We start from the raw sequence: 14,671 nt of genomic DNA on the forward strand, positions 1-14,671 counted from the left end.
TCTGGTTGTTTTCGGTATATGTTGGATGTCAGCTTTTATGTCAACTTTAGTGACACATTTAAATACAAACAGTTTCATCTTGATTGCACACTATAAATGAAATTGAAAGCTTTCAATAATTATGTTCTTTTTGACATCATTCTTAGCTGAATTCCATGCCCGACAAAAGTAGAAAAAAAGAAGAGTTTCACCATTTTTGCAAAAAAAAAAAAAAAATTGTGGGACAAAATGTTTGCATTGATAATCCCGGAATTCAATGAAATTTGATAGTTCTCTTCTTCCATAACTACAATTCCAATAGAGGTAGTAAAACACAAACCTATTGACAAGATATATGGTAGAATGAAAACTAGTGGACCTTTTGCCAACTAGCTTTTGCAATCTAAGGAATAGATACTTCTATAGTGCTTATTGGGCTATTGTTTATGTTTCAAGGAAACGAAGTTCTGCCATAAACTCTTGGCGTTTGGGGCAATACCATGCAACTGCTTTTGCTGAACCAAGCACTTGCAATGCATATTCCAAAGCAAATACAGGTTCCAGTGCATGAATAGGCCAATCAGGGTTCTTCAGATCAACTTTGATTCCAGAATCAACTCTAAAACTGACAGGACCAACAATCTGCAAGATATAATAAGGTGTTTGGGTTAACATTACAGCAGCATTAAGGACCAAATGCTTGAAAAATTTGCAGTGCATGATTAGAAACATGAGATTGGAAAAAGTATAGATAGAATCAATGAGGTGGAGACCGTCAGAGGCAGGATACTGAAATTGAAATTTTGAATTTTTATTTTTTTTTAATAATGATAGCATGCATTTACTTATGGACAAACAATAGGAAACCAATAAATGTAGCAACCTATTAGTAAAGGCCCGGATTGGATAGATTTTTTCTTAAGCATTTATGGGAGGAGAAAATAAGAAGCCAAAATGAATTAAAGTTATACTTCTCCCATAAGTTAAAATCAACTTAAGCAATTGAACTTCTATAAACGTTTTTTCATTTAAGATCTTCAAAACATGAGGTAAATAGTTGAGTTTAGCTTATGCAAGAAGTTCAATCCATTTTACCTTTTTACTTTCTTCTCTTACAAGCGTTTATAGAAAAGTTTATTCCAACAGTGCCAAAATGTCCTTTGAGATAACGCTTACTAATCAGAAGAAGTTTTAAAACACTGAAATCATGCAAATTTGTGAAATAATTGATTGGGAGGTACCTGCTGCTGAAGTGATAGTGTAGCATTAGGTAAAATCGCCTGAACAGCTTCCAAGCTGGGCTTTTGAGAATTGAGAAGATCTTGAGTTAGACCAGTTGCAGCTGAAAGAAATTTGAAACCAGAAGGGAAATCCAGCCGGGCCTGAAATCGGGTAAGATCTAGAAAAGGCTTCTGGAAGTTTCCATGTTGAGCCGTGAATGAAACAGATGCAAACATATCTGCTAGAAAGGAAGACTTTACTCCAGAAACCTGGAGAAAATATCCTGGACTACCATCTTCTATTTGTGCTCTTGCTGAATTATCCCCAAATGCAGCGGTTGAAGCAGCACCTTCCCATTAAAGAATTCAAGGAAACAATAAGCATACTCTAAAACCATCCACAGCTTCAAGAAACAAGGCAATGCTCCAGATCAAAGATCTTTGTGATGAGATCATTACCAATGTATTTGATAATTTGTTACACGAGTTACCCTCTTTGTACACTATCTTAAGTAATATATACATCCCAGAGGCTCTCAAATCCTTTCCATTTAGTGATAACAATAAACATGCATGTGAAATGTTAAGAAAATGTCTAACAGTTTCCTCACTTCTTCGCTAAGAAAATGTGTTAGCAAAAAACGTTACAAACAAGAAGAAAATTTACCAATAATCCCTGAGGCAGACACGTGAGGATTTGAAAGAAACACGTCATACGGTTGCACCAATTTCAACTTTGGAGCTTCACTTCTCCAAATACCAACTTTTTTCCTGTAAGAAACGGCACTTTTGAAGGCCAAGCCAGGAAGTAGAGAAGGTGGTACTCTATCATTATGGTTATGAATATTTTGAAACTGCTTGGGTGACCCAGAAGTGTAGTGTGCCGACAAATGATAAGCGATGGAAGAGTCACTGGTAGTCACAGAAGCAAGATCAACTGCAGTTGAAAATGGCACATCCCAGTAATTACCGGTGTTATTATCAACAAAAAGACCAGGAGAAACTGCTTCCACTGTTAGATCATGCTCTGGAAACTACAACCACACACCAATAAAATTTTGAATGAGTAAAAAGACCAAAATCTAGTTCAATTTCATGTCAGAAAGTTACTGTAGAACAAAAGAAAGTAGATCGTTGATGTAAATCGGATCAATATTATGATCAACTGAGAATAACAAAATTCATCTTTAGGATGCGCAAGGGGATACATTCAAATGCTAACCTTATGGTGAAAGACGAATTTCCCACGAGGCTTTTCGTTATCATCATAAGCATCTAAGCCAAAAAACAACATATCATTTTCCCCCAACTGAAACTCTGAAGAGAAACCCAAGGCATACAAGGACTTCTGCTGCAAATGTCTCCCAAAGGTTTTTAACCAAGAAGAAACCCCCTTTGGCTTCTCCTCACTGCTCTTAACAGAGGAAACAAACCTCTGCAAATTGAACTGACCCAGTAAAAATAAAACCCTGCAAAACTCTCACACTGTGAGTATCAGTTACCAGAATACACACACACACACACAGCTCACTTACAACAAGAACAAAGCCATGTCCCACAAGGTAAAATGACATACATGGATCACACGGCCCCAATAAAGACCAAATCTACAGAGATATTATATACTAAGAGATCCCTTCCTCCAAAATCTTTTTCACAATATTAAAAACCATACAGTCTACACTTTACACAAGCAATAATTAACACAACTAATTGTTAAACTAATGAAAACAATCACGACTTAATTAATCATTTTTATAACAGCAATACCATCTAATCTAAGATGCAACCCGAGTGGACTACATTAAACGCAGAAAAAAAAAATCCAACACTCCCAGAAACGAAAAGGGGCAAAATGCAGAAAAAGATTGAAACTTTGGTGGAGAATTGAGTTAGCATACCAATCATCAGAAAAGGGGAGGGAGATAAGACGGTGGAGGGAGAGGCCATGAGGTTTGGAGTAGGAGGGAATGAGAGGGGCATTCATGAAACGGTGCATGAACTCGAGTTGTCTGGGTCTGGAAAGCCTTATGCCTCGTGAGAGACCCAAGGGAAGAGGGTCCCCTGGGACGGCACGGGCCAAGCCATCAATGGTTTGAGAAGTTGAAATGTCCAAATCCCAAAACCCTCCTCCATCCATTACCCATCTGAGTTTCTTCATCACAGTCCAATGGATTGAATCAACCAATCAATCAACTGGCTATTCTTCTTCTTCTTCTTCTTCACTCACTCATCCACTAATTTCTTTCACTCACTTTGCCAAACTCAGCCACCCAATACAACCACACTCATCATGTTATCAATACTTTCAAGTTTAAATCAAAATAATGGGAAATGGGAATTTCTACTCAAACTAACTACAAAAGAAGAGAGATTCTAACATGTCACACACGCCAATATAAACATAATCAAATTTTAATTATGATTTCAAGTGAGAATTGTGTGGATGAAGAAAAATTGAATGGAAGATAAAATATGATTAATCTAGTTCTTCCTCAGGACTTGTCACTAGTCAAGGTTTTTTACTGCATAGGTTTCCCAAAGAATCAATGGACGGTGAGTAACCCAAAGTTTCTTTTTTATCCTATTAAGCATATTTAATATCAAAATTTTGAAAATAAATTACATAAATATTAGATTCTTTATAGCCAACAAACTAAAAATAAACAAGTCTAAAAGTTAATTTAAGGACAAAAACTATTGAAAAATATATTTTTTGAGAGGTCAAAATAAACTATTTTATTGAAAAATATAAATAATTTATTTTAAATATTTGAAAGTAAATTAAAAAATCTTGATCGTATCAAATATTGATCATTCATGCCATAGTGCAAATCACAATGTCACTTTTTTTAATGGGACTCACGTACGTGTATTTTAAATTCCACTACAATTTTAATAAGTTATCAGTTGCAGTTTTCTTTTAAATTTGAAATATAATTTTCTAATCGAAATATGTTATACTATTTGATCATTTCCACCACACAGCTTCTACATCCTATCTTATTTCATTTTTTTCTTCTTTTAAATAAGACTTTTGAATAAATTTATCTAAATATATTAAATAAACATACATTTTAAACTAATATATAATTTTGAAATTAACTACAATTCAAACCATAGAAATAATAAAATATAAAATAAAAATATCTATTTATGATAAATATTTCAAAACAAACAGTATTGATTTAAATGTATCGTGGCTTATTTGACCTAATATATTATTGGCTTAACATTCTTTTCAGTTAAAGCTAAATAAATATTTATCAAAAGAAGTAAAAATTGTTTCTCTGTTTTTCTATTTCTAGATTAAAATTTCCTTTAAATTTAAACTTTATTAGTTAAAAAATATAAACTTTTTAGTTATATTTTAAAATGAAAAAAAATATGTTTATAAATAATAATTAATTTGATTTGTAAAATATTATGTTAGTGATGATAAAACATTAAAATATAGGTATTCCAAACAATTAATCATAAAATAAAATATAAAAAAAAAAACGGAAAAAACAGGTAGGGATTGCTTGAAGCATTTGAAGTCTGAAGGAAGTAAACTTTATAAAGTGTAAAGTAAAAGAGAAAAAAAAAGAAAAAAGAGATAAAAGGAAAAGAAATATTATATTAAAGGAATCTAATAAAGTAGAAAAGTTAAATAATTGTTCGAAGTAATTTTTGTCAACTTAACACGAAAATTCATAGAGAAACAAATTGATCTTGCATTCCTGCTATTGAGTTCTACTACTGTTATCATTTATTAACTAAACTATTCAACATGAACTTTGACATCTCAAAATTTCATAGTCATTTATGTTATAAATCTAAAATGAAATTCATTAACACTTCAATTAAACCATGCTTATTTTCTATGTAATTCTTCTTTGTTCATTCCTATGTTTAACTTCTGGATGTTCTTTGGTTTGTGGAAGATGGTCTGCAATGAATTCATCTAAGCTATTTCAGAATTCTGTATAGTATCAAAACTGCTAGTTACAACATCTGTTTGCTCTTTTTGCTATCAACAAGTTTCACTTACAACGTTTTGCCTATAATTTCACTCATCATACTGCTAAATCAGAAGTATGATATTCAGAACCATTCTATATATTTAAAGATATGTGAAGGTCTACAACTCAATCATCATCACTACCAGAGATAGAAAATATGGAACCCTTCATTTGAGATTTTCCCTGCAGTAGTTTGCTATCTTTCAATATTCGGAAAGGAATTGTAGGATCATGCTTGGTGATAGAAACCCCAAGATTCCGTGAAGCTGAAAGAAGACGAGTTCCGATTCTTGATTTTCTACTTTTGCTCCTTGATAAAGGACGTTTAACAGGTTTCAATTTTCTGTTTTTGCTTCTTGATTTTTTGGAAACCAATGGAGTATGCAAGACATGTGGAGATGTTTTGGGAGTGAAATGAGGCAGGGAATCTCTTTGTATCTTCAAGCAACCACGTTCTCTGGCGTTTGAATTAACTTCAATCTCACTATGCACAGCTCTAGAGGTAAGATCTGAGTTTGAAGAGCTGCTAAAATTGTCAATGCCATTGAAACTTGTAAAATATTTATTGATTATACCTGTGACTGATATCAATTGTGTTGACATCTTACTGTGGCTGCTTTGCATCGACTTAGGATGCAACTCAACCAGATTTTCAAATTTATTCTCTGGCATTACATTTGAACTCTTAGCCATACCAGTAGGTTTGTCTCCAAATATGCAGGGATGTCTTTCTGACATTCCACTGGCTGCATTTTGATCTTGATTTTCATGAGAAATTTCATTTCCCTCCTGCTTCTTTGAAACAAGATTAGTGATTTCATGTTCTTCCACCAAACATGCACCAGGTTGGAACCCTTTCATTTTCTTTTCCTCACTGTTACATCTTGTCTTGTCACCTTTGCAGATCATTAAGTCCTTATGTTTTGGTAGAACATCTTCATCACAGGGTGAACAAGGAGTACACAAGCCTTTTAAGTGCTTAACTTCCACATGAAGAAACCATGTTCCTAGCATCGCAGGGAAAGCAAACTTTATAGGAAAGGAATCAGGGAGGTAGTAGAAGAACGATTTTCGCTTCACCTGGGAGAATACGAATTAACTTATTGAGCACAAGCTTAATGTTCCAAAATTCATAAAAGGATACATAGATACCGAAACAGAAAGTAAAGTACTTACCATTAATCCATTGACTTGAATCTCTCCAATATCTGGTAAACAACTGAGGTGTGCTTTCTCAAAGTCTCCTGCAGAACAATCATTGTATCAAGTATTTTTCATGTCAAAACCTAACATACACCATGTTGAACTACAATTTCATTAATGTCTTTTTTTTGTGAATGATAACAATAGTCAAACCAACAGTACTACAGAACTTTAATTTATCCAAAAAAAGACTAACCAGAATCGGATACAAAGCATTTAATGGAAGACTCAAACTCGCATAAAATTAGATTTTGAACATGCCCCGTCAAAACCTCCACCTTTATGAAGAAAGGAAAGATCATCACATAAGAAAAAACACAAAACTAATGAACTCTTTCTTGTCTGAGTAAAACAAATTACAAGCAATGATGCACAAATACTTCAATTTATGTCACATATCCATGTCAAATACTAATACATATTCGTATCCCATACTTTAAATGAATGAAGTATGTATTCTGTAAAACAATAACACTTTTATGATAACAATAATTAACAATTTTTTTTTTTATTTTGACAACACTTAATACACTTGATTTTGATTTGGATTCACACGATAGCTATCATATATTTATCATGTTTTGAAGTTTTTATACTTTTTTGAATATACATATATCATATATTGTATCCTATTATTTTGAAAACAAGTGCATCAGCATATCATATACGTGTAAGAGAATGATAGTAGTACATGCATCTTGACCCTCGAGACTGAGATCTCAACATTGAAGTCCATAACAAATTCAATTCAATATGACATACATTTATGTGAAATGTTGAAATTGATTACATGGTTTCACTGGTGAGTTGCATTGATGCCATATATGTCCCATAACAATCATCATGGTAATCTCCAAGATACATTTAGTGCACAAATTCAACATGGTGAGCTTTCGCCACTAAGTTTAATCTTTTATTCTCAAACTTAATTGGAAACTAACGGTAGGCCATGATGGAGATTGAGACAAGTTTGATTTCAACAAACTCCACAATAGATACCCTAACATGCTTGAGATTGAGACAAAAAGGGAGATTTTCAAGCAATAAATGAAAGGTAACGAGATAGAAAAAAAGAAAATATCTAAACCCTTGCAAAAGACCAGCATTGCCATCATAAAACATGCCGAAGAAATATACAACTCATAAGACAGAACCTCCTCCTCAAAGTCATCATTGCAGTAACAATTCATATCAAACAAAGCGATAAATGGCAGAAAAGGTTGCAACTTGCAAGTGAAATACCACAGCCCAATAGCAAAATCTTCAAATGGGTAAAATATTTAAACCAAGAACCTGAAGGGTAGTAGAAAAAAAAAGTATTTTTTGCTTTTTAAGTGCTGTGGACTTACTTTTGAGAGATGCAGATGTAATGTTAGGAGAAGCATTGAAGGCGATGCGAGTGCCTAAGTTAGTGTCGGCAAAGACTGTAACCGGAGCTTCACCACTCATAGCGCGTGGCTTGCGGCTGTGTTGTTCGGAAGTCCTAGGATGACGAAGTCTTCAGTTCAGTGTTCAACCAAACCAATGGGTTTGTTCATTCAGAAGAAAACAGTCAAGGAATTGAATTGAAGAAAGAAAGTTTAGCTGCTCATAAATTTTGGGTCGCTTCTTTCTGCACCTCTATATTTTAACCCTCGCGGGCCCAGGCCCATATGTGTCCTTTTCTTTTTATTCAATAAAATAGAATAATGTTAGTTTTTTTTTTTTATCATAAAATTAATACCAAAATAAAAGAATAAATAATTAGGGATTCTCATTATTGTAAGAAACAAGGGTATTATTTGTGCAATCAATTCAATTGTGTACTTATGAGCATAAAACTCATACTCATTAATTACAATCTTTTATTATATCAATTTTCAAGATGGATTCTCAACTTCCTTTTTATTTTAATATGATTTAAACTAATACTTATTATCATGTATCTTGTTGATAACAATTTTTATCATATGAGTTTCTCTTAAATAAGATAAAATCAGAACAAATCCTGAGTGAATTTTCCATGATTATCAAATCAAAACAAAAACTCTTTAAAACATAGATTAATATAATTAAATTGGAACGTAAGATCGATTTCTAAGTAAGTTTATACTCAAAATTTAATAAATTTTCCCCTCCCTCTATTTTTAATCTCTAAATAAAGCCAATATTAGGTACTTAAAATTTTATTTTGAATTATGAATATGATGTGATACCCATGTTTAATTTTAGATCAATCTCTATTTTAAATTTTATCTTTCTACAAAATTCATTTTTTAGTTCTCAACATTTTGTTGACTATTTTTAAATCTTTTAACAATCCTCTCAATTTTTTATTATGTGGAATCTCTCAATTTTGAATATCATTATTTTATTCTCTCCCGTCAAATATTGCATTTACTCTATCTTAATTTCTCAATCGACTAAACCTGCGAAAAAATAATAAAATATTCTGATTTCATGAATTTAAATTAGGAGAATGCATTATAAGTATCAGCGTTGGCTCAGCTTATTAAAATATAAGCCAATTCATCCAAAAAAAGAAAGGAGACAACAAATTAACACTACACACATCCCAAACGAGTGAATGCATTGGTTACAGAATCTAATTTTAACAGCTAACAAAAAATTCAGAAACTCATAACGTAATCAAGGAAGGATCCTGCGTCGCCGGCGTGGAGTCTCTCGCCTCACATACATTTTCTCCATCTCATTCAGTGGTCGGCTTGATCCATCTGCCATGCTTGCAAATTTCCAGCCTCCACCACCTCCACGTTTTCCTCTGGATCCCAATTTCTCTACCGTAAAAGTCCATCCATCTGAAGGACGTCGTCTACTATACTTGTGGCATTTGACCTCTCCAGCCATCTGCATACAACCACCAAAGTCACATTCTTTAATGATATCCACAAACAAAAATCTCACTAGAACAAGAAAAGTCCAGAGGCTGAAATATGGATACGACGGGACCTGATCACGCATAGACCATTAAAAGAAATTTCAGTTTATAATAGTTTCTTCTAATGTTTTTACAGGTCTTCATCTGCCAGTTTTAGTTACCATCTTCCGTTAGATAGAATTTCATCATCTCTGCCATAGGATATTTGTGAAGGGAGGCTCGCTATGGCGACATCATAGGCAGCAATGGTGTGTTTATATAGGTGGAATTTTGGCTTTCTACCAGTATTAACACTGCTTCTAATATTTATGATCCAATTTTTATCCTCACTTAGATGTGCATTGGTAATTAGCATTTTATCCTCTGATAAACTATTTATTTGTTACTGTTAGAATTTCACGGCCCAACAATTTGCAACCATAAAGCTTCATTGAAAGAACATAGTACTCACAAATTACACCTGAAGCATTTTGCCTCTTAATCCACTATATTCAATCCGGTGACATCCTCATCAATCTCTCCATTACCTAGGGGTGGTCATGGTTCGGATTTTCTAAAAATTCAAACCAAAACTAAACCAAATCCTAAAACCGGCTTTGGATTTTTAATGAACTAGTTTAAAACTAATTTTTCTCCTCTAAAACTAGATTTTTTTTTTTTTTAAATTACACATTTATTTAATTAGAAAGTAAATAAATAACTCCGCTACAAATACAGAGAGGAAGACTATATACAGTCCTCCACTCCAGAAACAATATTAATGAAAGTGTAAGGACAAATATCAGTCATTTCTAAAAGCATCCCTCTTACGTCAATGGGTCTTGTAACCTACTATGGAAATGCTCCATTACTTAATATTTTATACATATAAATATTGTGATATGACCATTTCATCAACTATCAGATCATAAATGCCAATAACACATTAAAAGAGATATGTGAGAAATGATTTCCACTAACAGTACTAATGCGTATATTAACTGTCAAGATAACAAGCAGATACAAAAAGGCAAAATTAAAAAAGTCAACTAATACTTGAGGGGGTACATTTGTCAGTGTGCCCAAAACAACATATTGCCTTTCATACTAGTACCAGGGAAGCAACAGCCATGGCTTAGAAGTTCCTAATACGTTACTCCTCAACCACCTCCACAGAAAGAAAAACTCAGTCCAAGTGCTTACACAAAATATGTCTGAAAAAATACCTAATAAAAGAGAATAAAATGTTTCTTTTCTTATATTATTACTAAATAATTCATAAATAATGTATTGCCCTAAATTTATCTCTTAAGATTCCTTCATGTTCCATCATTTTTTTTGCTCAAGTCAATGCATCCATACTTGTTAGCCACAAAAATAGTCAATTAAAAAAAGGATTTTTTTTTTCAGGGATTCTAATCAACTATAAAAATCTGTTTGAAATCAATCCTGCTTCTGCAACACTCAACTGGACATACTGTTTTTTATAAATAAATAAATAAAAAAGAACTGGAATCATAACCAATTATAATCTTCTACCATTAGGTTGAAAGTTTGACTGCCAAGATCCTACATTTGTGACTTCACTAGGACAGAATTCCTAAGGCATTTTGTATGGTTGGGAACACTCAATCTAAAATCATATATGATTGCTAAGCACACTGCCAAACTGGAATGCAGGAAACATGGATGAAGGTCAAACCAAAATTGGAGAGCAAGAGGATGATGTTCTTGCCGTGCCACCTCTACAAGTGGAGGATATTCTTATTAATGTGCTTGGCAAAGGAGATGGGGGCAATTAAGATCCCTTGAGTTTTGGTTTAAATTTGAAAGATTTATATTAGACATTTACTGTTAGGCTTTAGGCTTCTAGGCGTTCTGTGTCTTGGTCTTGGCAGTTGGTATTTGATAATTTGGCATTTGGAATGACTTGGTTGACATGCTTTCTTTCTTATGGTTTTGATCACGTACTTTTAAAGTGTAACACCGCGACTGATGTTTTTAATTATTTGTTATTTGGATGGGTATGCATATCACGTTTATGTAGAAGTAGAATGTACGATCCAGATTATGATTCCGATCTTGTGAGCCCTTCACATTCCCAGCCATAATCTTGTTTTTTACTACCTTGAGCGTACTTGATGGACTATTATAGGATGTGGGAGGAAGATAAATTAAAACAAGACCCTAATTAAGACAAAAGGAATATCATCTACTTCTGAATCACCATCTAGTTACTTCTTCATTCAAAGATCTAGGATCAAGTCTATTGCTATATTGTTCAAAGAAAGACGGAAAAAGCTGCCCGTCCGACAGAAAAGTGAACCTCAAAGAGCATAAAATGGACATAGATAAAGTAATGTGATACACAGGTAGCTAATGGCCTAACCAAACTGCAAGCAGAAAACCTTTTACTCTTTGTTCACAAAACAACCAAAATTTTCATTCCTCCATAAACAAAAATCGGATAACTTAGTTTTGATTTAAAAGACAGAACGGGAGAAAACTCTTGGTGAGAATTTGGGATCTGCTCCTCCAAACTGCCCATACGGCATTTCATTTCTAGGACGAGGATATGAAACACTTCTAATAATCCACAACGATAACAAACAATGTACACAACATCTACACTTCAATTCACATCATTGACACCCAAAGACATCGTAAATAGATCAACGGACAAGAACTTACTTTCTTTTTGTTGAAATTCATCTTCTCGACAAATTCTCGATACAGCATCTCATCCTCCTTCTTGGAGATCTCGTAGTGCACTTCATCAACATCTTTGGTAATGCCATCCCACCCCTCCGGCATAACCTTGAAGTCCGGCTTATACGGAAGAGACGCAACATGAAACTCCCTATCATGCGAATTAAAAAACCTGCAAGACGAAAAAACAAATCACAATTCCTAACACCACACAAATCTTAAACCCTAAACCCTACGAAATTGAAACACCGACTCGGGGTAACTGTCGAGCAAGAGCTCGATGGAATCATCGAGAGGGTGGCCGAGTTTCTTCTCCTCCTCTTCCTCGATCTCCTTTAGCCACAGAATGGCGTGAACCCTCTGCCGCATGATCCTGTAATCCTTAGCAAGTTTCTCCACAGTGTAGACCTCGGGGTTCTCCTTGTGCAACCGGTACATCTCCGCCTTCTCGGAGTCCTTGAGATACGAGCCTCGCGCGCCGGGCTCCTGAATCTGCTTCATCAGCACGCTAGTCTCCCTCAAGCGTCTCCCCCAGCTATCCACGAACGCCTTCCCTCGGCGGTTCGACGCCTCCAGTTCGCGCACCCTGTCCTCCGTGTCCTGCAGCTCCGACAGGGCCTTCGACGTGGACTGCGAGGGTTGACCGTTGAAGTGGTCACCGGCGAGCCCCGTCGACCACGACGTGGTGGTATGCCATTCCGCATCGAAGGCGCCTACTCCTCCGTCGCGCGAATCGGTCGAGAAAGAGATGATTCTAGAAGATGCTAGGGGAAGAAGACTGTCGTGACTCGGCGACGCGGCGACGCGGCGCGTGGCTAATGCAAAACGGTGAAGGGCTTGCATTGTGAGCGTGCAGCGGCGGCTAGTGAGCAAAGTGGGGAAGTGAGGAAGCTGGTTGAAATTTTATTAATTAGTTTTGGTTTTGTTAGAGAAAATCACTAATTTCGTTTTAATTTTTATGTATTTAAAATTAATGAGAAGTTAATTTTAAAACTATTAAAAGGTTAATAATTTTTTTACGTACACCTTATATTAAATCTTTGTACAATATGTCATTGTATTCTTATTTGTAATGGTCACATAATGATTAAATTTTCAATTTGAAGTATCTTTACGATGAATATCACAACCAATTTTATATTTTCAAATTATTAGTTTGAGAAGTTGAACTCATAACGTTCTTTCATTTTATTTTTTTCTTTACTACTAAATTATTCTTATATTCTCCCAAATCTACGCAGATGTCATTATTGATAGCAATGTTAGTAGTGTTTAATTGTTATATATACGTTCACTATGTTAGAAATTGCATTGGATAATTAATAGTTGAATATATCGTTTGTTTAATTATAAAGATCTAAGTACTTTTAAACTTTTTTTAGTTAAATAATAGATTATGTTATAAATTATTATGTTTTTTTTTTTATATATGTTTGGATTATACATGAATTATAAGAAACATTAAGTGCATGGTTCATGATCCTCAACTCCTTCATTCCTTGATCAACAATAAAGTTTAAACACAAATACATGTAACTATTTATGTAGTTGAGATAAAACTCATATTTCTCTCAATATATTCATGACTAATCGTATTTTTTTTTTAATAAATCAATTATAGGTTGTCATTTACAATTATTGTAATAATTACTTCCAAACGTAGATATATAATGGACAATTACTTGTTATATATATATATATATATATATATATATATATATATATATTTGTGTGGGTATGTTTTTTGATATTAGTGTCAACATCTATTATCCATGTTAAAAAATTTACCAAGTATAAATTCACAAAAAAATGGTTAACCATATAAGTGTTAGAATGAATGAAGTGTATCATAAAAAGTATTGGAATGTGTAAGATTATTAAAAACTAAATGGTTTTTGATTAATTTGAGTTCTCTCGTTTTTAAGTTAATTGAATAACAATAATTTGAAAGCCAATGAAGAATTTAATTATAGTGGAAGAATCAACATGACATTTATATTGAATTTTATTTTGTTTGATTTCATTCATTCATTGTTTTAACCCCTTTTAGTGTAAATATTTCTAACTTATTTTCTGCATACTTTTTCTAAGTACTTTTTCAAGTGAAGTTTACACCTTGGTAGATTACTTTTATAATTGTGATTTGTGAATGAAAAATCAAAATCAAAATAATAGTAAAAACAACTCAAATACAGTGACTCCTATGGTCATTGTTTCTCTGTTTAAATGGACTAGAATCAAATGGAAGAGACATATGCCATGACTTGTGACAGAAATAAAGTTGTTAAATGAAATTTTTAACCATTATGAAAATCTTATTTTCTGGTTGTGACAGGTTCTACAACAAGAAAAACTCTCTGAACATATTGTCTGAAAATAATTGCTATCACATAAAGAGACAACATACATTGATGGAGTCAAATTTATAGACAGGAAAACATTCACTTTGAACTATTTCATTAAAGGTGACAAATTACTAGTCAACAAATATTGGAAACAAGTTTAAAGCATAAAAATAGAAGCAAATGAATCAAATACTGATCAAGAAGATTATCATGTGAGTGTTTTTCTGACAGATATCATGTTAGTGTCGTCAATATTATTGAAACACAGACCATGGTTATATTTTGATGAAAAATATTTACAAGTCTCAGAATAAACTGCATAACAGCTACTTCTTTCAATAAAAGTTTACTATT

At 33.4% G+C, this 14,671-nt stretch overlaps 3 protein-coding genes across 6 annotated transcripts; all 3 read right to left on the minus strand.

Moving 5' to 3' along the window:
- Positions 1-216: 216 nt before the first annotated feature.
- Positions 217-3,729, minus strand: LOC106759986 (protein TRIGALACTOSYLDIACYLGLYCEROL 4, chloroplastic). Of its 2 annotated transcripts, none has more exons than XM_014643406.2 (5): positions 3,101-3,729; positions 2,422-2,668; positions 1,867-2,233; positions 1,221-1,549; positions 217-621 (listed from the first exon to the last, which is right to left on the minus strand). In XM_014643406.2, the coding sequence occupies exons 1-5, from the start codon at positions 3,358-3,360 to the stop codon at positions 424-426; spliced, it is 1,401 nt and encodes a 466-aa protein (XP_014498892.1). In that variant the 5' UTR covers positions 3,361-3,729; the 3' UTR covers positions 217-423. The 2 variants fall into 2 exon arrangements, with proteins under 2 accessions (XP_014498892.1, XP_022636137.1); XM_022780416.1 differs by lacking the exon at positions 3,101-3,729 and adding an exon at positions 2,735-3,040.
- A 1,407-nt stretch (positions 3,730-5,136) lies between these two features.
- LOC106761651 lies at positions 5,137-7,962 on the minus strand. Of its 3 annotated transcripts, none has more exons than XM_022780417.1 (4): positions 7,756-7,962; positions 6,603-6,684; positions 6,380-6,447; positions 5,137-6,283 (listed from the first exon to the last, which is right to left on the minus strand). In XM_022780417.1, exons 1-4 carry the CDS (start codon positions 7,789-7,791, stop codon positions 5,330-5,332), a joined length of 1,140 nt encoding a protein of 379 aa, XP_022636138.1. In that variant the 5' UTR covers positions 7,792-7,962; the 3' UTR covers positions 5,137-5,329. The 3 variants fall into 3 exon arrangements, with proteins under 3 accessions (XP_022636138.1, XP_022636139.1, XP_014500704.1); XM_022780418.1 differs by lacking the exon at positions 7,756-7,962 and adding an exon at positions 7,494-7,737; XM_014645218.2 differs by lacking the exon at positions 6,603-6,684.
- Positions 7,963-8,825: 863 nt separating this feature from the next.
- Positions 8,826-12,875, minus strand: LOC106759727. The gene is made up of 3 exons (XM_014643048.2): positions 12,226-12,875; positions 11,955-12,144; positions 8,826-9,253 (listed from the first exon to the last, which is right to left on the minus strand). Exons 1-3 carry the CDS (start codon positions 12,813-12,815, stop codon positions 9,035-9,037), a joined length of 999 nt encoding a protein of 332 aa, XP_014498534.1. The 5' UTR covers positions 12,816-12,875; the 3' UTR covers positions 8,826-9,034.
- Between the last annotated feature and the right edge of the window lie 1,796 nt (positions 12,876-14,671).

This window comes from Vigna radiata, chromosome 5 (genome assembly GCF_000741045.1).
Source record: "Vigna radiata var. radiata cultivar VC1973A chromosome 5, Vradiata_ver6, whole genome shotgun sequence".
Taxonomy (NCBI): domain Eukaryota; kingdom Viridiplantae; phylum Streptophyta; class Magnoliopsida; order Fabales; family Fabaceae; genus Vigna; species Vigna radiata.

Coding starts and splice junctions, on each gene's coding strand:
- LOC106759986 (XM_014643406.2), bottom strand. CDS start 3,360: ATGAAGAAACTCAGATGGGTAATGGATGGAGGAGGGTTTTGGGATTTG. Junction 2,669..3,100: donor CTCCCCTTTTCTGATGATTG/GTATGCTAACTC, acceptor AGAGTTTTGCAG/GGTTTTATTTTTACTGGGTC. Junction 2,234..2,421: donor AATTCGTCTTTCACCATAAG/GTTAGCATTTGA, acceptor GTGTGGTTGTAG/TTTCCAGAGCATGATCTAAC.
- LOC106761651 (XM_022780417.1), bottom strand. CDS start 7,791: ATGCTTCTCCTAACATTACATCTGCATCTCTCAAAA. Junction 6,685..7,755: donor TACATCTGCATCTCTCAAAA/GTAAGTCCACAG, acceptor TTCTTCATAAAG/GTGGAGGTTTTGACGGGGCA. Junction 6,448..6,602: donor ATGCTTTGTATCCGATTCTG/GTTAGTCTTTTT, acceptor ATTGTTCTGCAG/GAGACTTTGAGAAAGCACAC.
- LOC106759727 (XM_014643048.2), bottom strand. CDS start 12,815: ATGCAAGCCCTTCACCGTTTTGCATTAGCCACGCGCCGCGTCGCCGCG. Junction 12,145..12,225: donor TTGCTCGACAGTTACCCCGA/GTCGGTGTTTCA, acceptor TTCGTCTTGCAG/GTTTTTTAATTCGCATGATA. Junction 9,254..11,954: donor TGAATTTCAACAAAAAGAAA/GTAAGTTCTTGT, acceptor GGTTGTATGCAG/ATGGCTGGAGAGGTCAAATG.